The 24,016-nt window shown below is 42.3% G+C and overlaps 1 protein-coding gene across 8 annotated transcripts in view; it reads left to right on the forward strand.

Annotated features, from left to right (window-relative positions):
* Positions 1-24,016, forward strand: part of LOC306913598 (phosphatidylinositol-binding clathrin assembly protein) — a 155,533-nt gene that overhangs the window by 122,738 nt on the left and 8,779 nt on the right. For 6 of the 8 annotated variants that reach the window (XM_079490360.1, XM_079490359.1, XM_079490361.1 and 3 more), the window contains 2 exons: positions 17,919-18,083; positions 18,638-18,668. In XM_079490360.1, coding sequence (XP_079346486.1) covers positions 17,919-18,083; positions 18,638-18,668 — 196 coding nt within the window. The remainder of the gene's footprint in view (positions 1-17,918; positions 18,084-18,637; positions 18,669-24,016) is intronic. The other 2 variants (XM_079490363.1, XM_079490365.1) reach the window with 1 other exon arrangement.

The following is a 24,016-nucleotide window of genomic DNA, read 5'->3' on the forward strand; positions in this document are numbered from 1 at the left end:
TGTCTGATGGCTGATTCAAAATTCAGATCAAAAGGGTCACTCCCACAAGGACTTAAAGTACCCACAGAGTATAGAAAGACAAACAAGAGAAAATACAAGATGACAGAATATTAGCAGAGAGGGTAAAAAACAATGCAGACAAACAGAAACAAGCTATAACAAAAAGGCAGAGTGGTAAGAAAAGGAGTGAGAATGAGAGAGATAGTTTTTAAGTGGTTAGAATAGAATAAGTGCAAAAAGAACAGAGTGTGTTCCTCTACCTGTGTGTGTGTATGCAGGGATTCAAAGTTTAAACAGCTGTGTAGCTGTTTATCTCCTTGTCTCTGCGACCGTGAGTGAGTGACTGAGTGATTTGAGAGCAGATATATACTGCCTGAGGCCTTTAATTAAAGCCTTGATCTGGCCAGCAGAGGGACTCAAGTAGATCACTCAGTGAGTGGTCTGTTTGATTCTGTCTGATGGCTGATTCAAAATTCAGATCAAAAGGGTCACTCCCACAAGGACTTAAAGTACCCACAGAGTATAGAAAGACAAACAAGAGAAAATACAAGATGACAGAATATTAGCAGAGAGGGTAAAAAACAATGCAGACAAACAGAAACAAGCTATAACAAAAAGGCAGAGTGGTAAGAAAAGGAGTGAGAATGAGAGAGATAGTTTTTAAGTGGTTAGAATAGAATAAGTGCAAAAAGAACAGAGTGTGTTCCTCTACCTGTGTGTGTGTATGCAGGGATTCAAAGTTTAAACAGCTGTGTAGCTGTTTATCTCCTTGTCTCTGCGACCGTGAGTGAGTGACTGAGTGATTTGAGAGCAGATATATACTGCCTGAGGCCTTTAATTAAAGCCTTGATCTGGCCAGCAGAGGGACTCAAGTAGATCACTCAGTGAGTGGTCTGTTTGATTCTGTCTGATGGCTGATTCAAAATTCAGATCAAAAGGGTCACTCCCACAAGGACTTAAAGTACCCACAGAGTATAGAAAGACAAACAAGAGAAAATACAAGATGACAGAATATTAGCAGAGAGGGTAAAAAACAATGCAGACAAACAGAAACAAGCTATAACAAAAAGGCAGAGTGGTAAGAAAAGGAGTGAGAATGAGAGAGATAGTTTTTAAGTGGTTAGAATAGAATAAGTGCAAAAAGAACAGAGTGTGTTCCTCTACCTGTGTGTGTGTGTATGCAGGGATTCAAAGTTTAAACAGCTGTGTAGCTGTTTATCTCCTTGTCTCTGCGACCGTGAGTGAGTGACTGAGTGATTTGAGAGCAGATATATACTGCCTGAGGCCTTTAATTAAAGCCTTGATCTGGCCAGCAGAGGGACTCAAGTAGATCACTCAGTGAGTGGTCTGTTTGATTCTGTCTGATGGCTGATTCAAAATTCAGATCAAAAGGGTCACTCCCACAAGGACTTAAAGTACCCACAGAGTATAGAAAGACAAACAAGAGAAAATACAAGATGACAGAATATTAGCAGAGAGGGTAAAAAACAATGCAGACAAACAGAAACAAGCTATAACAAAAAGGCAGAGTGGTAAGAAAAGGAGTGAGAATGAGAGAGATAGTTTTTAAGTGGTTAGAATAGAATAAGTGCAAAAAGAACAGAGTGTGTTCCTCTACCTGTGTGTGTGTGTATGCAGGGATTCAAAGTTTAAACAGCTGTGTAGCTGTTTATCTCCTTGTCTCTGCGACCGTGAGTGAGTGACTGAGTGATTTGAGAGCAGATATATACTGCCTGAGGCCTTTAATTAAAGCCTTGATCTGGCCAGCAGAGGGACTCAAGTAGATCACTCAGTGAGTGGTCTGTTTGATTCTGTCTGATGGCTGATTCAAAATTCAGATCAAAAGGGTCACTCCCACAAGGACTTAAAGTACCCACAGAGTATAGAAAGACAAACAAGAGAAAATACAAGATGACAGAATATTAGCAGAGAGGGTAAAAAACAATGCAGACAAACAGAAACAAGCTATAACAAAAAGGCAGAGTGGTAAGAAAAGGAGTGAGAATGAGAGAGATAGTTTTTAAGTGGTTAGAATAGAATAAGTGCAAAAAGAACAGAGTGTGTTCCTCTACCTGTGTGTGTGTGTATGCAGGGATTCAAAGTTTAAACAGCTGTGTAGCTGTTTATCTCCTTGTCTCTGCGACCGTGAGTGAGTGACTGAGTGATTTGAGAGCAGATATATACTGCCTGAGGCCTTTAATTAAAGCCTTGATCTGGCCAGCAGAGGGACTCAAGTAGATCACTCAGTGAGTGGTCTGTTTGATTCTGTCTGATGGCTGATTCAAAATTCAGATCAAAAGGGTCACTCCCACAAGGACTTAAAGTACCCACAGAGTATAGAAAGACAAACAAGAGAAAATACAAGATGACAGAATATTAGCAGAGAGGGTAAAAAACAATGCAGACAAACAGAAACAAGCTATAACAAAAAGGCAGAGTGGTAAGAAAAGGAGTGAGAATGAGAGAGATAGTTTTTAAGTGGTTAGAATAGAATAAGTGCAAAAAGAACAGAGTGTGTTCCTCTACCTGTGTGTGTGTGTATGCAGGGATTCAAAGTTTAAACAGCTGTGTAGCTGTTTATCTCCTTGTCTCTGCGACCGTGAGTGAGTGACTGAGTGATTTGAGAGCAGATATATACTGCCTGAGGCCTTTAATTAAAGCCTTGATCTGGCCAGCAGAGGGACTCAAGTAGATCACTCAGTGAGTGGTCTGTTTGATTCTGTCTGATGGCTGATTCAAAATTCAGATCAAAAGGGTCACTCCCACAAGGACTTAAAGTACCCACAGAGTATAGAAAGACAAACAAGAGAAAATACAAGATGACAGAATATTAGCAGAGAGGGTAAAAAACAATGCAGACAAACAGAAACAAGCTATAACAAAAAGGCAGAGTGGTAAGAAAAGGAGTGAGAATGAGAGAGATAGTTTTTAAGTGGTTAGAATAGAATAAGTGCAAAAAGAACAGAGTGTGTTCCTCTACCTGTGTGTGTGTGTATGCAGGGATTCAAAGTTTAAACAGCTGTGTAGCTGTTTATCTCCTTGTCTCTGCGACCGTGAGTGAGTGACTGAGTGATTTGAGAGCAGATATATACTGCCTGAGGCCTTTAATTAAAGCCTTGATCTGGCCAGCAGAGGGACTCAAGTAGATCACTCAGTGAGTGGTCTGTTTGATTCTGTCTGATGGCTGATTCAAAATTCAGATCAAAAGGGTCACTCCCACAAGGACTTAAAGTACCCACAGAGTATAGAAAGACAAACAAGAGAAAATACAAGATGACAGAATATTAGCAGAGAGGGTAAAAAACAATGCAGACAAACAGAAACAAGCTATAACAAAAAGGCAGAGTGGTAAGAAAAGGAGTGAGAATGAGAGAGATAGTTTTTAAGTGGTTAGAATAGAATAAGTGCAAAAAGAACAGAGTGTGTTCCTCTACCTGTGTGTGTGTGTATGCAGGGATTCAAAGTTTAAACAGCTGTGTAGCTGTTTATCTCCTTGTCTCTGCGACCGTGAGTGAGTGACTGAGTGATTTGAGAGCAGATATATACTGCCTGAGGCCTTTAATTAAAGCCTTGATCTGGCCAGCAGAGGGACTCAAGTAGATCACTCAGTGAGTGGTCTGTTTGATTCTGTCTGATGGCTGATTCAAAATTCAGATCAAAAGGGTCACTCCCACAAGGACTTAAAGTACCCACAGAGTATAGAAAGACAAACAAGAGAAAATACAAGATGACAGAATATTAGCAGAGAGGGTAAAAAACAATGCAGACAAACAGAAACAAGCTATAACAAAAAGGCAGAGTGGTAAGAAAAGGAGTGAGAATGAGAGAGATAGTTTTTAAGTGGTTAGAATAGAATAAGTGCAAAAAGAACAGAGTGTGTTCCTCTACCTGTGTGTGTGTGTATGCAGGGATTCAAAGTTTAAACAGCTGTGTAGCTGTTTATCTCCTTGTCTCTGCGACCGTGAGTGAGTGACTGAGTGATTTGAGAGCAGATATATACTGCCTGAGGCCTTTAATTAAAGCCTTGATCTGGCCAGCAGAGGGACTCAAGTAGATCACTCAGTGAGTGGTCTGTTTGATTCTGTCTGATGGCTGATTCAAAATTCAGATCAAAAGGGTCACTCCCACAAGGACTTAAAGTACCCACAGAGTATAGAAAGACAAACAAGAGAAAATACAAGATGACAGAATATTAGCAGAGAGGGTAAAAAACAATGCAGACAAACAGAAACAAGCTATAACAAAAAGGCAGAGTGGTAAGAAAAGGAGTGAGAATGAGAGAGATAGTTTTTAAGTGGTTAGAATAGAATAAGTGCAAAAAGAACAGAGTGTGTTCCTCTACCTGTGTGTGTGTGTATGCAGGGATTCAAAGTTTAAACAGCTGTGTAGCTGTTTATCTCCTTGTCTCTGCGACCGTGAGTGAGTGACTGAGTGATTTGAGAGCAGATATATACTGCCTGAGGCCTTTAATTAAAGCCTTGATCTGGCCAGCAGAGGGACTCAAGTAGATCACTCAGTGAGTGGTCTGTTTGATTCTGTCTGATGGCTGATTCAAAATTCAGATCAAAAGGGTCACTCCCACAAGGACTTAAAGTACCCACAGAGTATAGAAAGACAAACAAGAGAAAATACAAGATGACAGAATATTAGCAGAGAGGGTAAAAAACAATGCAGACAAACAGAAACAAGCTATAACAAAAAGGCAGAGTGGTAAGAAAAGGAGTGAGAATGAGAGAGATAGTTTTTAAGTGGTTAGAATAGAATAAGTGCAAAAAGAACAGAGTGTGTTCCTCTACCTGTGTGTGTGTGTATGCAGGGATTCAAAGTTTAAACAGCTGTGTAGCTGTTTATCTCCTTGTCTCTGCGACCGTGAGTGAGTGACTGAGTGATTTGAGAGCAGATATATACTGCCTGAGGCCTTTAATTAAAGCCTTGATCTGGCCAGCAGAGGGACTCAAGTAGATCACTCAGTGAGTGGTCTGTTTGATTCTGTCTGATGGCTGATTCAAAATTCAGATCAAAAGGGTCACTCCCACAAGGACTTAAAGTACCCACAGAGTATAGAAAGACAAACAAGAGAAAATACAAGATGACAGAATATTAGCAGAGAGGGTAAAAAACAATGCAGACAAACAGAAACAAGCTATAACAAAAAGGCAGAGTGGTAAGAAAAGGAGTGAGAATGAGAGAGATAGTTTTTAAGTGGTTAGAATAGAATAAGTGCAAAAAGAACAGAGTGTGTTCCTCTACCTGTGTGTGTGTGTATGCAGGGATTCAAAGTTTAAACAGCTGTGTAGCTGTTTATCTCCTTGTCTCTGCGACCGTGAGTGAGTGACTGAGTGATTTGAGAGCAGATATATACTGCCTGAGGCCTTTAATTAAAGCCTTGATCTGGCCAGCAGAGGGACTCAAGTAGATCACTCAGTGAGTGGTCTGTTTGATTCTGTCTGATGGCTGATTCAAAATTCAGATCAAAAGGGTCACTCCCACAAGGACTTAAAGTACCCACAGAGTATAGAAAGACAAACAAGAGAAAATACAAGATGACAGAATATTAGCAGAGAGGGTAAAAAACAATGCAGACAAACAGAAACAAGCTATAACAAAAAGGCAGAGTGGTAAGAAAAGGAGTGAGAATGAGAGAGATAGTTTTTAAGTGGTTAGAATAGAATAAGTGCAAAAAGAACAGAGTGTGTTCCTCTACCTGTGTGTGTGTGTATGCAGGGATTCAAAGTTTAAACAGCTGTGTAGCTGTTTATCTCCTTGTCTCTGCGACCGTGAGTGAGTGACTGAGTGATTTGAGAGCAGATATATACTGCCTGAGGCCTTTAATTAAAGCCTTGATCTGGCCAGCAGAGGGACTCAAGTAGATCACTCAGTGAGTGGTCTGTTTGATTCTGTCTGATGGCTGATTCAAAATTCAGATCAAAAGGGTCACTCCCACAAGGACTTAAAGTACCCACAGAGTATAGAAAGACAAACAAGAGAAAATACAAGATGACAGAATATTAGCAGAGAGGGTAAAAAACAATGCAGACAAACAGAAACAAGCTATAACAAAAAGGCAGAGTGGTAAGAAAAGGAGTGAGAATGAGAGAGATAGTTTTTAAGTGGTTAGAATAGAATAAGTGCAAAAAGAACAGAGTGTGTTCCTCTACCTGTGTGTGTGTGTATGCAGGGATTCAAAGTTTAAACAGCTGTGTAGCTGTTTATCTCCTTGTCTCTGCGACCGTGAGTGAGTGACTGAGTGATTTGAGAGCAGATATATACTGCCTGAGGCCTTTAATTAAAGCCTTGATCTGGCCAGCAGAGGGACTCAAGTAGATCACTCAGTGAGTGGTCTGTTTGATTCTGTCTGATGGCTGATTCAAAATTCAGATCAAAAGGGTCACTCCCACAAGGACTTAAAGTACCCACAGAGTATAGAAAGACAAACAAGAGAAAATACAAGATGACAGAATATTAGCAGAGAGGGTAAAAAACAATGCAGACAAACAGAAACAAGCTATAACAAAAAGGCAGAGTGGTAAGAAAAGGAGTGAGAATGAGAGAGATAGTTTTTAAGTGGTTAGAATAGAATAAGTGCAAAAAGAACAGAGTGTGTTCCTCTACCTGTGTGTGTGTGTATGCAGGGATTCAAAGTTTAAACAGCTGTGTAGCTGTTTATCTCCTTGTCTCTGCGACCGTGAGTGAGTGACTGAGTGATTTGAGAGCAGATATATACTGCCTGAGGCCTTTAATTAAAGCCTTGATCTGGCCAGCAGAGGGACTCAAGTAGATCACTCAGTGAGTGGTCTGTTTGATTCTGTCTGATGGCTGATTCAAAATTCAGATCAAAAGGGTCACTCCCACAAGGACTTAAAGTACCCACAGAGTATAGAAAGACAAACAAGAGAAAATACAAGATGACAGAATATTAGCAGAGAGGGTAAAAAACAATGCAGACAAACAGAAACAAGCTATAACAAAAAGGCAGAGTGGTAAGAAAAGGAGTGAGAATGAGAGAGATAGTTTTTAAGTGGTTAGAATAGAATAAGTGCAAAAAGAACAGAGTGTGTTCCTCTACCTGTGTGTGTGTGTATGCAGGGATTCAAAGTTTAAACAGCTGTGTAGCTGTTTATCTCCTTGTCTCTGCGACCGTGAGTGAGTGACTGAGTGATTTGAGAGCAGATATATACTGCCTGAGGCCTTTAATTAAAGCCTTGATCTGGCCAGCAGAGGGACTCAAGTAGATCACTCAGTGAGTGGTCTGTTTGATTCTGTCTGATGGCTGATTCAAAATTCAGATCAAAAGGGTCACTCCCACAAGGACTTAAAGTACCCACAGAGTATAGAAAGACAAACAAGAGAAAATACAAGATGACAGAATATTAGCAGAGAGGGTAAAAAACAATGCAGACAAACAGAAACAAGCTATAACAAAAAGGCAGAGTGGTAAGAAAAGGAGTGAGAATGAGAGAGATAGTTTTTAAGTGGTTAGAATAGAATAAGTGCAAAAAGAACAGAGTGTGTTCCTCTACCTGTGTGTGTGTGTATGCAGGGATTCAAAGTTTAAACAGCTGTGTAGCTGTTTATCTCCTTGTCTCTGCGACCGTGAGTGAGTGACTGAGTGATTTGAGAGCAGATATATACTGCCTGAGGCCTTTAATTAAAGCCTTGATCTGGCCAGCAGAGGGACTCAAGTAGATCACTCAGTGAGTGGTCTGTTTGATTCTGTCTGATGGCTGATTCAAAATTCAGATCAAAAGGGTCACTCCCACAAGGACTTAAAGTACCCACAGAGTATAGAAAGACAAACAAGAGAAAATACAAGATGACAGAATATTAGCAGAGAGGGTAAAAAACAATGCAGACAAACAGAAACAAGCTATAACAAAAAGGCAGAGTGGTAAGAAAAGGAGTGAGAATGAGAGAGATAGTTTTTAAGTGGTTAGAATAGAATAAGTGCAAAAAGAACAGAGTGTGTTCCTCTACCTGTGTGTGTGTGTATGCAGGGATTCAAAGTTTAAACAGCTGTGTAGCTGTTTATCTCCTTGTCTCTGCGACCGTGAGTGAGTGACTGAGTGATTTGAGAGCAGATATATACTGCCTGAGGCCTTTAATTAAAGCCTTGATCTGGCCAGCAGAGGGACTCAAGTAGATCACTCAGTGAGTGGTCTGTTTGATTCTGTCTGATGGCTGATTCAAAATTCAGATCAAAAGGGTCACTCCCACAAGGACTTAAAGTACCCACAGAGTATAGAAAGACAAACAAGAGAAAATACAAGATGACAGAATATTAGCAGAGAGGGTAAAAAACAATGCAGACAAACAGAAACAAGCTATAACAAAAAGGCAGAGTGGTAAGAAAAGGAGTGAGAATGAGAGAGATAGTTTTTAAGTGGTTAGAATAGAATAAGTGCAAAAAGAACAGAGTGTGTTCCTCTACCTGTGTGTGTGTGTATGCAGGGATTCAAAGTTTAAACAGCTGTGTAGCTGTTTATCTCCTTGTCTCTGCGACCGTGAGTGAGTGACTGAGTGATTTGAGAGCAGATATATACTGCCTGAGGCCTTTAATTAAAGCCTTGATCTGGCCAGCAGAGGGACTCAAGTAGATCACTCAGTGAGTGGTCTGTTTGATTCTGTCTGATGGCTGATTCAAAATTCAGATCAAAAGGGTCACTCCCACAAGGACTTAAAGTACCCACAGAGTATAGAAAGACAAACAAGAGAAAATACAAGATGACAGAATATTAGCAGAGAGGGTAAAAAACAATGCAGACAAACAGAAACAAGCTATAACAAAAAGGCAGAGTGGTAAGAAAAGGAGTGAGAATGAGAGAGATAGTTTTTAAGTGGTTAGAATAGAATAAGTGCAAAAAGAACAGAGTGTGTTCCTCTACCTGTGTGTGTGTGTATGCAGGGATTCAAAGTTTAAACAGCTGTGTAGCTGTTTATCTCCTTGTCTCTGCGACCGTGAGTGAGTGACTGAGTGATTTGAGAGCAGATATATACTGCCTGAGGCCTTTAATTAAAGCCTTGATCTGGCCAGCAGAGGGACTCAAGTAGATCACTCAGTGAGTGGTCTGTTTGATTCTGTCTGATGGCTGATTCAAAATTCAGATCAAAAGGGTCACTCCCACAAGGACTTAAAGTACCCACAGAGTATAGAAAGACAAACAAGAGAAAATACAAGATGACAGAATATTAGCAGAGAGGGTAAAAAACAATGCAGACAAACAGAAACAAGCTATAACAAAAAGGCAGAGTGGTAAGAAAAGGAGTGAGAATGAGAGAGATAGTTTTTAAGTGGTTAGAATAGAATAAGTGCAAAAAGAACAGAGTGTGTTCCTCTACCTGTGTGTGTGTGTATGCAGGGATTCAAAGTTTAAACAGCTGTGTAGCTGTTTATCTCCTTGTCTCTGCGACCGTGAGTGAGTGACTGAGTGATTTGAGAGCAGATATATACTGCCTGAGGCCTTTAATTAAAGCCTTGATCTGGCCAGCAGAGGGACTCAAGTAGATCACTCAGTGAGTGGTCTGTTTGATTCTGTCTGATGGCTGATTCAAAATTCAGATCAAAAGGGTCACTCCCACAAGGACTTAAAGTACCCACAGAGTATAGAAAGACAAACAAGAGAAAATACAAGATGACAGAATATTAGCAGAGAGGGTAAAAAACAATGCAGACAAACAGAAACAAGCTATAACAAAAAGGCAGAGTGGTAAGAAAAGGAGTGAGAATGAGAGAGATAGTTTTTAAGTGGTTAGAATAGAATAAGTGCAAAAAGAACAGAGTGTGTTCCTCTACCTGTGTGTGTGTGTATGCAGGGATTCAAAGTTTAAACAGCTGTGTAGCTGTTTATCTCCTTGTCTCTGCGACCGTGAGTGAGTGACTGAGTGATTTGAGAGCAGATATATACTGCCTGAGGCCTTTAATTAAAGCCTTGATCTGGCCAGCAGAGGGACTCAAGTAGATCACTCAGTGAGTGGTCTGTTTGATTCTGTCTGATGGCTGATTCAAAATTCAGATCAAAAGGGTCACTCCCACAAGGACTTAAAGTACCCACAGAGTATAGAAAGACAAACAAGAGAAAATACAAGATGACAGAATATTAGCAGAGAGGGTAAAAAACAATGCAGACAAACAGAAACAAGCTATAACAAAAAGGCAGAGTGGTAAGAAAAGGAGTGAGAATGAGAGAGATAGTTTTTAAGTGGTTAGAATAGAATAAGTGCAAAAAGAACAGAGTGTGTTCCTCTACCTGTGTGTGTGTGTATGCAGGGATTCAAAGTTTAAACAGCTGTGTAGCTGTTTATCTCCTTGTCTCTGCGACCGTGAGTGAGTGACTGAGTGATTTGAGAGCAGATATATACTGCCTGAGGCCTTTAATTAAAGCCTTGATCTGGCCAGCAGAGGGACTCAAGTAGATCACTCAGTGAGTGGTCTGTTTGATTCTGTCTGATGGCTGATTCAAAATTCAGATCAAAAGGGTCACTCCCACAAGGACTTAAAGTACCCACAGAGTATAGAAAGACAAACAAGAGAAAATACAAGATGACAGAATATTAGCAGAGAGGGTAAAAAACAATGCAGACAAACAGAAACAAGCTATAACAAAAAGGCAGAGTGGTAAGAAAAGGAGTGAGAATGAGAGAGATAGTTTTTAAGTGGTTAGAATAGAATAAGTGCAAAAAGAACAGAGTGTGTTCCTCTACCTGTGTGTGTGTGTATGCAGGGATTCAAAGTTTAAACAGCTGTGTAGCTGTTTATCTCCTTGTCTCTGCGACCGTGAGTGAGTGACTGAGTGATTTGAGAGCAGATATATACTGCCTGAGGCCTTTAATTAAAGCCTTGATCTGGCCAGCAGAGGGACTCAAGTAGATCACTCAGTGAGTGGTCTGTTTGATTCTGTCTGATGGCTGATTCAAAATTCAGATCAAAAGGGTCACTCCCACAAGGACTTAAAGTACCCACAGAGTATAGAAAGACAAACAAGAGAAAATACAAGATGACAGAATATTAGCAGAGAGGGTAAAAAACAATGCAGACAAACAGAAACAAGCTATAACAAAAAGGCAGAGTGGTAAGAAAAGGAGTGAGAATGAGAGAGATAGTTTTTAAGTGGTTAGAATAGAATAAGTGCAAAAAGAACAGAGTGTGTTCCTCTACCTGTGTGTGTGTGTATGCAGGGATTCAAAGTTTAAACAGCTGTGTAGCTGTTTATCTCCTTGTCTCTGCGACCGTGAGTGAGTGACTGAGTGATTTGAGAGCAGATATATACTGCCTGAGGCCTTTAATTAAAGCCTTGATCTGGCCAGCAGAGGGACTCAAGTAGATCACTCAGTGAGTGGTCTGTTTGATTCTGTCTGATGGCTGATTCAAAATTCAGATCAAAAGGGTCACTCCCACAAGGACTTAAAGTACCCACAGAGTATAGAAAGACAAACAAGAGAAAATACAAGATGACAGAATATTAGCAGAGAGGGTAAAAAACAATGCAGACAAACAGAAACAAGCTATAACAAAAAGGCAGAGTGGTAAGAAAAGGAGTGAGAATGAGAGAGATAGTTTTTAAGTGGTTAGAATAGAATAAGTGCAAAAAGAACAGAGTGTGTTCCTCTACCTGTGTGTGTGTGTATGCAGGGATTCAAAGTTTAAACAGCTGTGTAGCTGTTTATCTCCTTGTCTCTGCGACCGTGAGTGAGTGACTGAGTGATTTGAGAGCAGATATATACTGCCTGAGGCCTTTAATTAAAGCCTTGATCTGGCCAGCAGAGGGACTCAAGTAGATCACTCAGTGAGTGGTCTGTTTGATTCTGTCTGATGGCTGATTCAAAATTCAGATCAAAAGGGTCACTCCCACAAGGACTTAAAGTACCCACAGAGTATAGAAAGACAAACAAGAGAAAATACAAGATGACAGAATATTAGCAGAGAGGGTAAAAAACAATGCAGACAAACAGAAACAAGCTATAACAAAAAGGCAGAGTGGTAAGAAAAGGAGTGAGAATGAGAGAGATAGTTTTTAAGTGGTTAGAATAGAATAAGTGCAAAAAGAACAGAGTGTGTTCCTCTACCTGTGTGTGTGTGTATGCAGGGATTCAAAGTTTAAACAGCTGTGTAGCTGTTTATCTCCTTGTCTCTGCGACCGTGAGTGAGTGACTGAGTGATTTGAGAGCAGATATATACTGCCTGAGGCCTTTAATTAAAGCCTTGATCTGGCCAGCAGAGGGACTCAAGTAGATCACTCAGTGAGTGGTCTGTTTGATTCTGTCTGATGGCTGATTCAAAATTCAGATCAAAAGGGTCACTCCCACAAGGACTTAAAGTACCCACAGAGTATAGAAAGACAAACAAGAGAAAATACAAGATGACAGAATATTAGCAGAGAGGGTAAAAAACAATGCAGACAAACAGAAACAAGCTATAACAAAAAGGCAGAGTGGTAAGAAAAGGAGTGAGAATGAGAGAGATAGTTTTTAAGTGGTTAGAATAGAATAAGTGCAAAAAGAACAGAGTGTGTTCCTCTACCTGTGTGTGTGTATGCAGGGATTCAAAGTTTAAACAGCTGTGTAGCTGTTTATCTCCTTGTCTCTGCGACCGTGAGCCCCACAAAAGCCCCTGCCCGGACTCTGGACAGGGCCCCTGCAGTGCCCGGGCTCTGGACAGCTCCATACATGGAGCTGGCCTGTTCTGACGTCTGCATAGACTTCCATATTTGGGCATGCCTTACAAAGAACACCATATATGGGCATACATTTCCAACTTGCATCGTTCCATGTAGGCCAGTTCCCAACGTGCACCGCTCTAGTACTATAAAACCTGGTCAAACATTGTTTTTATAGTACTGGCCAAATCATTGGTCAAATCATATAAGAAAGAGGCAAAAAATTGTGAACAACGCCTCTGCGTTGTGAGCTTGTAGATCTGCTATATTTTCACAATTATCTGTGGAACTGAGTCAAACTAAGTATAAGTACAAAGCTTTATCCTTCCCTCCCTTCCATTGAGTTTCATTAATTTCACTCAGTGTGATTGACAGGTCGTTAACAATAGCGTTATCCGGATCACAACAACAATAACACTCCAATTATAGCTGAGAAGATGAAGAACGGAGGAAGATTCTACATTTGTACCTCCTTTTCCCTTTCTCAATTTATTCTTCTCTCTCTCTCTCTCTCCCTCCCTCCCTCCCTCAGCCCATATCTATTTCCCTCCCCATCATCCTCTCTTTCACGCTCTCCTGTTTCTACATGCAACCCCTCCTCTCTCCTCTCCCCTTCCCTCTCTCTCTCTCTCTCTCTCCCTCTCTCACCCTCCTCTCGCTCTCTATTTGCTTGCCTAGCAGGAAACTGTGTTTTTCTGTCTACTGTGTCAGCACCACTGTCAAACGAACACACCACTTCCTAACTAAATATTATCCCTCTCTCTCTCTCTCTCTCTCTCTCTCTCTCTCTCTCTCTCTCTCTCTCCCCATCTCTTTCTCTCTTTCCGCCTTGCTTCGCTCATTTTTGTCTTTCTTTTTTAATCCTATTCCTGTCCTTGTCTTCCCTGGTTGCTGCCGTTAACCCTTGCTCTGCCGTAACCTTTTTTTTGAGCCCCTCCTATGCCCAGCTTTGTGTGTCTGAGTGTTTGTACCATGGAATGTGATGATGAATGATAACAAGAGTGCCCCTCACTTTACTTTTAGTGTGATTTTTACAGTACTTTAGTTGATAGAGGTCCTCCAGTGCTCTATGCCAGTGGTCCGGGGACCACCAGTGGTCCTTGAGGGGGTTCCAAGTGGTCCCCAGCTAAATGATCCATGAAATGGACCCTTAAGGTCCCTGCACACTGCTGCGTGTTTCTGTCTGTTTTCCGGAAAACGCGTCCAGTGTGCAACCACCTTTATAGATATTTAATGCTTTCTTTCCCAATTCCGGACTGGACTGCCATCCAAGTTCGGATGTCATTTGCGACTTTACTATATCGGCAGTTAGCGTGACCTTGTGGTTACTATATTAGCAGTTAGCGCGACCTTGTGGTTACTATATTAGTAGTTAGCGCGACCTTGTGGTTACTATATTAGCAGTTAGCGCGACCTTGTGGTTACTATATTAGCAGTTAGCGTGACCTTGTGGTTACTATATTAGTAGTTAGCGCGACCTTGTGGTTACTATATTAGCAGTTAGTGCGACCTTGTGGTTACTATATTAGCAGTTAGCGCGACCTTGTGGTTACTATATTAGCAGTTAGCGCCACCTTGTGGTTACTATATTAGCAGTTAGCGTGACCTTTCGGTTACTATATTAGCAGTTAGCACCACCTTGTGGTTACTATATTAGCAGTTAGCGCGACCTTGTGGTTACTATATTAGCAGTTAGCGCCACCTTGTGGTTACTATATTAGCAGTTAGCGTGACCTTGTGGTTACTATATTAGCAGTTAGCACCACCTTGTGGTTACTATATTAGCAGTTAGCGCCACCTTGTGGTTACTATATTAGCAGTTAGCACCACCTTGTGGTTACTATATTAGCAGTTAGCGTGACCTTGCGGTTACTATATTAGCAGTTAGCACCACCTTGTGGTTACTATATTAGCAGTTAGCACCACCTTGTGGTTACTATATTAGCAGTTAGCGCCACCTTGTGGTTACTATATTAGCAGTTAGCACCACCTTGTGGTTACTATATCAGCAGTTAGCGTGACCTTGTGGTTACTATATTAGCAGTTAGCGTGACCTTGTGGTTACTATATTAGCAGTTAGCACCACCTTGTGGTTACTATATTAGCAGTTAGCACCACCTTGTGGTTACTATATTAGCAGTTAGCGCCACCTTGTGGTTACTATATTAGCAGTTAGCACCACCTTGTGGTTACTATATTAGCAGTTAGCATGACCTTGCGGTTACTATATTAGCAGTTAGCACCACCTTGTGGTTACTATATTAGCAGTTAGCACCACCTTGTGGTTACTATATTAGCAGTTAGCGTGACCTTGCGGTTACTATATTAGCAGTTAGCGCCACCTTGTGGTTACTATATTAGCAGTTAGCGCCACCTTGTGGTTACTATATTAGCAGTTAGCACCACCTTGTGGTTACTATATTAGCAGTTAGCGTGACCTTGCGGTTACTATATTAGCAGTTAGCACCACTTTGTGGTTACTATATTAGCAGTTAGCGTGACCTTGCGGTTACTATATTAGCAGTTAGCACCACTTTGTGGTTACTATATTAGCAGTTAGCGCCACCTTGTGGTTACTATATTAGCAGTTAGCGGGTCGTATTTCTTCCTCTTCAAAATAAGACACACCTGAAGTCCTTGGCAAGAGACGCGTAGCGCTGGAGTAAATGGTGGCATGTAAAATGTTCATTTACCAGAAGTCTAGTCTACACAATTAGAGAATGTAGAAGAATTGTTTGCCACAACAGCATGGAATTGTGGAAAAAATCTTACCCAACGGATAACAAAATATTCTTTCGTTTTCGGGTCTGAGTGGCTAAATCTCATCAAATGGTGGTCCATGGATCAAATGGTGGTCCATGGATCAAATGGTGGTCCATGGATCAAATGGTGGTCCATGGATCAAATGGTGGTCCATGGATCAAATGGTTGTCCATGGATCAAATGGTGGTCCATGGATCAAACGGTGGTCCATGGATCAAACGGTGGTCCATGGATCAAACGGTGGTCCATGGATCAAACGGTGGTCCATGGATCAAATGGTGGTCCATGGATCAAATGGTGGTCCATGGATCAAATGCCGAATGAACAATGTGCCTCGATATGACATTTTTTGAAAACCACTGCTCTATGCTATATCTATATCGGTTTGCTTTTTTCCCTCAATGCCAAAATGATCTTTGGCGAAAATAGCTGATCCACAAGGTCACAACATGTCGCTGCGAGCTATTTTCCACGAATGTTCGCCTCACAACAGGGAGACTATAAGGGTGCACGACACGTGGTTAAGAGTTCAAGTAGAAACATCAAAGTGGAGAAACTCCACACTTATAAATAGAGCAGTCTGAGGTCAATATCGGTAGTGGGCACTATTCCACAAGCTCATGTACTTTTTATTTGCATTGTAATCCCCATAGGCCCTATGGGGATTACAATGCAAATAAAAAGTAGGGGGATTTTAGATCCCCTCATATAAGAACTGTGTTTGAAAAATAAACAAATCATCCTGGCCGTTTCACTCATATGGATATGAATAATCAACTGCTGCCGAATTAACTTTACATTTTCGCTAGAAACAGAAATATGACAGACTGACTGTCTTAAACGATACCGAGACACCTCCCCGACAATATCGACAGTTTGTTTATTTTTGGACCACAATGCTTATACAGTATGAGACAGATAAATATTGTGGAAAATTGTTGATCTACAAGCTATTTTCACTTGGCCAATGTTTGACCAGTTTATATAGTACTGTGTAGTTTGTTGATTACTTTTGATACTGGAATGGTCTTTTATTTTTTAATTATTATTCTCGAGGTTTTTCGAGGTATTAAGAAGGTCTTAAATTGTCACTTCACTGTCTTCTGGGGACCCCCCAATCATGTGGGGACCCCCGTGAGGGTCCTGACTTACAGGTTGAGAACTGCACTAGGCTTCCACACGAAGGTGACATGGTCGTTACACACACACACACACACACACAGCGGATAAACGTTTAGAGGAAATTAGGAAAACAACTAGCACTGTTGGTGGGAAATCTGCATGAAGCCTAAATTATACTCAGTCGCGTGCGGGAAAGATATAGCTTGTAGATCAGCATTTTTGGGGGTATAAATCAGGTTTAGGACTGGCAGCGGGCGCGAGTTCCATTCCTTTAGTAGCTCCATAAATAAAGCACATCACTGACTCTGACTTATGTGCGAAGTGCGTGCTTGTGCTCGTGCACGACGCGTGCGTGCATGTCCGGGTTAATTCCCAGCACTTCTTTATCGGTGTAAGTGGTTGAATGGTGACATGCCGGGGACTATAAAGTGCTTCATCACGCTATTCTCTAATCCAAGACTTTTTTAATCTTATCTGTCCATCCTCGTTAGACTGTTGCTCTACAAACCCTCCTTCCTTCACCACATCCTATCTTGTTTTTATACTTCTCCCACACATACCACCACAATGCACACGCACGCACGCACGCACGCACGCACATTCTCTACGTTTGCAGCATTAGAGTGATATATTGCTTCTCACCATTAGCTGGATGAGTACTGGCATGTGGGAGTTGTTAACACAGGCAATTATCTGCTCATGCAGTAGGCTGTTACACACGCGCACACACACACACGTGCACACACACACACACACACACACACACACACGCACGCACACATCTGTGTTTGTCAACCAGAAATGACTGCTGTCTCTGTCCACAGACCAGAGACAATGGGATGAATGTGTTTTTTTCACCAAACTCATTTATTTTGTCCTTTTTAATCTTTTCCTCTCTGGATTGCTCTCTCTCTCTCTCTCTTCCCTGTTCCTTTGTGATTGGCACGCACGCACGCACGCACGCACGCACGCACGCACGCACGCACGCACGCACACACATGGTTGCAGTGCTGGAAGCGGGCTAGCTGTTGGTAGAGGATGTGAACACAGATACAGTGATTTAGATCATCTTCTACAACTTGACGCTATCACGTCTGTCTGTCTGTCTGTCTGTAAATATATATCTATCATGTTCTCTTTGTGAGTCGCCTCAAATCATAACCAAATCATAATCCGTGTCAGTGTTTGTTTGATTCAACATTAACCTGTATTGTTCGTCTGTGCGTGCGTGCGCGCGTGTCGCTGACCTATGAATACGGTTTTGACGGAAGCAACAGCTGTACGTATTTGTCTCTCGTCATCACACAGGGCCCTGCGTACTGCTGGCCGTGGGGCTTAAGCACCACTAAATTCCATTGTTAATCCGGGCCTGTGTGTGTTCAGGTTTTGACGCCCTAGGAGAGCTGCTGAAGCCGGTCCCAACGCACCTCCTCCACCACCACCACCACCACCACCAGCAGCCTCCACCAATGACCATCCACCCTGTCGGGGGCAAGATGCTGGCCAACGACCTCGACTCCTCTCTGGCCAACCTCGTAGGCAGTGAGTGTACGGACGAACACACACACACACACACACACACACACACACACACACACACCAGCATCAGCTGTGTCATCAGCTGACACGCTCCAATCCCATGAGACGTCGATGAATACCTGATTCCTTAGCCCACTTGAAAAACATGGATTTACACAACAGTGATGATAGTGCTGTCAAACAAATCTATGAAGCTATTCATGAAATCAGCACAATGCTGTACAATATGTAGTGTGGGGAGTGGGGTCCCTGCTTCATCTCTCTCTCTCAGCCTGTAAATCATTGAAGATTGAACATTGAATCGATGTACAGTACAGGGGGGAAAAGGATGGGGGCCTCGTACACCCCCTGAGGGACTATATTTTAAATGGTTAACTGTCTCTGCTGTGTGTGTACGAGCACGCATGTGTTAATTCCTCTCCATTTCACTCCCCATCTCCTCTCTATCCCCCCCCCCCCCCCAACTTCCTCCCCCCATATCATCTGACTCATATAACACGCAAAGTATTAGGACTCATTGTTTTCCTTTTTTTCTTCCTCTCTCTCTCTCTCTCTCACTACAGATCTGCAGTTCGGCGGGACAGTGGCCAAGAAGTAAGCCTCAGAGAAACGTATATAGTGCAATAGTGCTGTTTGTGCAGCGTGTGACTGTGTGCGTGCGTGTGTGCGTGCGACGGTGTGTGTGTTACTGATAGTTCACACACAGTGTACTGTTCCTTTCCCCTGACAATATGAATAGGCTTTCTGCCACGTTACCTCCTCCTGTAAATAACGCTGCCAGCTGTCTTACCTGTGTGCGTAACCACTGGTGGTCCAGGGACCACCAGTAGTCCTTGAGGGGGTTCCAGGTGGTCCCCACCCTAAATGATGGAGAGTAACCAAAGGGACCCTTATAGATATATTACTCTTGAGAGCGTAAAATTAAACCAAATGGACCCGGGAGGCATAATCGTCCGTTCTTACCTCACGCAGATTCATCTAAAGTCTCTCTAGAAGCGTTTATATTCCAAACGAGATGCATGCTGAAGTCAGAAATGAAGACAGAACATTGAACAATTTTCAATATTTCAATATTCATGAATGTATTTTATTATTTATCTCACAATAGTCAACTTGGGGGGGGGGGGGGGGGGGTGATGGCGGGTGCATGGGGTGGGGGTTATGTGGTGGGTATGTTGCGTTTGTTTGGGTTGGGTTGTGAACTCTAAACCAGTGGTTCTCAAACATTTTCATGTCAAGGACCCCCAAATTGACATGCATTCTGCAGACCCCCATATGAAAATATGTTCTGCTAGGGAAATGTTTTGAAGATTTTTCGAAAATAGCCGATCTACAAGCTCAAAATGGGCAGTAATGGGACGCGTTTGTGAGCTTGTAGATTGGCTATTTTCAAAGTATAAAATGGGATTAAAGTGGTAAAATATTCCATATTTTTCTGTGGACTGCCTGGAACTTCCTCAAGGACCCCTTGAGGTCCTCAGACCAAACTTTGAGCATCATGCAGATGGCGCTGTTTTCCCTTTATGTTTTCAGATTGCACTTAAGAACGAAAAAGGCACCCTAAGAGTGCTCCACAGTGTGCGTAGATTCTGTTCTTACCTACGAACAAATCACAGCTAAGAAAAGATTGAGGGATCCCAAAACCTTCTTAACTCTTTGAGCGTTTCAAGGATTTCTATATAGTAGGTAGACTTCTCTATGGCCAGAATGGCGTTTTTGAATGATTTATTGAAAATTCTCTGTTGTGAATGTGTGACAACGAAAGACCTTCAGAGAAAGCTTGACTTGTCTGCTTCCAGGAAAAAAATGAACTGAGTTGATAAAATGTTTAGTTCTTGTGTTGGAAGCCATTTAAAAGAGCCTGCATTTACACTGTTTCTGTTTCTAGGACAACCAAAAAAAGTTATGCCCGGTTGAAGTTTTATTTTCTAAATAACTTTTTTTCTGCTGGGCATACATAGCCATGCAATATCTCATTTTAAAGGGTGAGTTGTCTAGTTCAATTAAAATAAAATAAAAAGTTTCTCACATGTACCACTGTAGATATTTTGCCATCTATAAATAGCATGGTCAGTCATGATCAATCTGACCTATCCAGCTAAAAGTCCCCATAGCTCTGAAATTGGAACATCATATAAACTCAATTCTTTTTTGGGGTAAAATTAGACATTCTAACGCACATTTTGATATATACCATGTTTACATAGTCTTACCAGTACCTTGTCTATTCATGCATGTATCTCAAAAACCTGTTATGAAGAAACACAGTTTTGATAAAAAACACATCCAAGGACATTGTTTTGATATGACTTGGTGCCCATGATATGTATCAAAATATAGACTTGAATGTATACTGTATTATAAAAAAGAAATTGAGTTATTACCATCTACCGTTACAGAGTAAATCACAGTTGAAACTTGCTTAGTCATATACAATAAACCTCACAATAGTGAACAAAATAGTCATGACAGGTCTAACTCATTGTAAAAGCGTCTTTTATTTTTTACGACTACTAACATAATAAAATGATAAATATTACAGAAAATAAATAGGCCTACATACAAAACAGTTACTCCTCCCCTAGCTCTGATCCATAGCTCTAAATGCGCATTTAGAGCTATGGATCAGAGCTACTCCTCCCAAATGTCCCCAAACCCAGTCCTTGACGGTGTGTGAGTTAACCTGACTCCGCCATATGGGGCAGCAGAGTGTACACTGTGTTCCCCCCTCCTGCTCCCATCTGGGAACTCTCAGGCAGACTTGATGCCCGGCCACAAAACGGCCTGGCCAATCAGCAGCAGCTTCTAGCAACTTCTAGCAGCAGCTTCTAGCTTCTACTAGCTGCTGCTGATTGGCCAGGCCGTTTTGTGAGCAACTTCGCTTCTAGCTGCTGCTGATTGGCCAGGCCGTTTTGTGGCCGGGCATCAAGTCTGCCTGAGAGTTCCCAGATGGGAGCAGGAGGGGGGAACCCAGTGTACTCTCTGCTGCCCCATCTGGCGGAGTCAGGTTATGTGTGAGTAGGCTAAATAAAAAAAACACCCAAAAACTGCCCCCCCTGAAATGAATGAATGAATGAATCCGGTTCAGTGTCGGAGAACGCCATCGCAGTCTTGACTCTTCATCCTCCTCCTGCTCCTCCTCATCTGATGCCAGTTCTAAATATATAAAAAGAAATAAACATTTTAGCTGTAGTCAGTGCACGCTACTATTACATGGCGTTTTACCCGGCTGCTGGCGATCAATGATTTTATTGTGCAGTGTCTTTGTGGGCCGAGTCGTGGCATGACAAATACAAATAGATGCTTGTATAAGTAGTATCACGATAAAATAATATGGCAACGTTAGAATGAAACACCAATGAGTGATCGGTGGTAATGTAGCTAGCTGCCCAGGGTATATCCAGCACCATTGCGTCGCAATCATCCAGCAACATTGGTACTGGCTATTGCCCGGGCTTGTGGCCCGGCCAATAGCCAGTACCATTTGTGCAGTGTTTGTTAGCAACTACTACTAGCCAACAGCCAGTGGAATGTGGTGACGTGATGGTGCTGGATATACGCTGGGCAGCTACATTACACGCGATCACTCATTGGTGGTGTCATTCTAACGTCGCCATATTATTTTATCGTGATACTAATTATACAAACATCTATTTGTATGCCACGATGCCACGATTCGGCCCACAAAGACACAGTACAATACATTCATTTGATCAGATGTTTTTGTTAGCTACGTCGATCACCTATAGTACCGACCCTTGTTATATATTCTCCGACTATGCATGTCACGATGACTAAACCAGTTAGATCTATCCATATATGGTTCTACCACATCTATCTGATATCAGCACTAGGTCGGCTCGGGCCAAATATAGGGATCGTCTTACTAGACATGTCATATTAGGGCATTTTCGAATACAATAAAATTACCTTTTAGCGAAGGCATCAGCCTTGGTGGTAACTCCGGTGGGGAGAAGAAAAAACATTGCACACGTGTAATCCGCGAGGGTGGATGTTGCAGCCCGGCCAACGGTCTGGGACTGGAGAATGCCACTGGACACGGATGGATCATTTTTCAGATTGTTTTTTTTGCGGCGACTGCAAACCTGGCTGAAAAACTCTTCCTCCAGTGCCCACCTCGGAGGAGTCAACCAACCCCCCTGTTCACTGGGGGCTGGGCGTCAGTTTCCAATAGGAAAGCATACACGTGTGTCACGTGACACGGGAATTCTGGGAAATGTAGTTGATATTTATGCTCAATACTATATACAGAGGTGCGGACCGAATTAATATATTGGTATTAATAAAAAAAGAGAACTACGGAAAATCACGTACAGGGCAGAAAAGACTAATGCAAAACTCCACGTGTTTTCCAGTAGTAATCTGTCTAAGGGTTAAAAACTTCCTAAGTGGGTCTAAGAACAAATTTCCTCTTAAGAACTTCTTAAGAACGAGGCCCATTGTCCTTTTGGTCAAAAGCTCAAAACCATGGAGAGCTCCCTAGATTTGGAGTTACGAGCCTTTCTAGTGGAGCCGTAAACAAGGAAGTGAACGGCAGTGCGCATGCACGAGTACGCTACAAGAAGTCAACACAATTAGAGAATGTAGAAGAATTTGTTAGTTTGCCCGTTGTCTCTCCTATGGTACCAACATCAATACAGCATGGAATTGTGAACGAAATCCAACAGCAACAAAATATTCCACCTCTCGGGTCTGAGAGGCTAACCTGACTCCGCCAGATTGCTGCAGTATTGAGTTCACAAGTTCCCTCCTCCTGCCTGCATCTGGGCTCTCTCTCGAGCAGAAACGATGAACCCGGAAGCAGCAGGAAAATAATCTAATATCTCCATAATAATTTTGAGTTGTAGTTGTTAGGTTGTGCTTACATTTGCGCTGTGGCACAGCTTCAATATGTCACCAGTCTCTCGTTGATCCTGCCTCTAGCGGCCGCATATCGCTCCGGACAGAATTGGTCCGGAGTACATCGTCTCTGCCCGAGAGATCAAAGTCAAAGTCGTACGATTTGTCACACACGTTACCGCAGTGAAATTTGTTCTCCGCATTTGACCCATCTCTTGGAGCGGTGAGCCGCAGCCAAGGAGCGGTGAGCTGCACCGTGCGCCGCGCTCGGGAACCCCGACCTCCCAGTTTCAGGGGCGGACACTCTAACCACAAGGCCACTGAGCTGGTAATCCCAGACTCTCCCTTCTGGCAGAATGCAAATGTTGTCCAGCAGGGGGAGTGGTTCCACCAGGCTACTGAGAGGCTGGTCCAGCTCAAAAGCTGAATGAAACGGGTACAGTACAGTACGAGTAGTACGAATAATACAGTACAGTATGTATAGTTGCACCACTCAGTTCACACGGGTGTGAGTTTGAATACTTGATACATGAAATCGTTGAGCTATATTTATTTGAATTAAGAGTGAACATTTTTAACTCAAAATCTTTGCTTCTGGGAGTCCCTGCCTCCTGGAAGAAAATCCTTTGAGATGCACGTGGGCAGCCAAAGACATTTCATTTGAACCCTCATAAAGTGTAGAATGCAAACTGAGTTAAATATAATCGTTGCTGTCGGGCAGAAAACCTTGCAACAACGTTTTTTCCCCCCGCAAATTAACCATGGACGGATTATAGTGTGTGTGTGTGTGTGTGTGTGTGTGTGTGTGTGTGTGTGTGTGTGTGTGTGTGTGTGTGTGTGTGTGTGTGTGTGTGTGTGTGTGTGTGTGTGTGTGTGTGTGTGTGTGTGTGTGTGTGTGTGTGTGTGTGTGTGTGCGCGCGCGCGTGCGCAGGTGTGTGTTAGCAGGACACAGGTAACCTTTCTGGTCATTTTGCTGACTAAGGGCCATTTCACATTTGGCAGCTGTTCAGGTTCTTGCAGACAGGAGGTTCATTCCAGATGTAATGAACGGTCTCGACAAGCGCGCTCTCTGGCCACGTTTA

Source organism: Electrona antarctica, assembly GCF_951216825.1.
Source record: "Electrona antarctica genome assembly, chromosome: 21".
NCBI classification, from domain to species: Eukaryota; Metazoa; Chordata; class Actinopteri; order Myctophiformes; family Myctophidae; genus Electrona; species Electrona antarctica.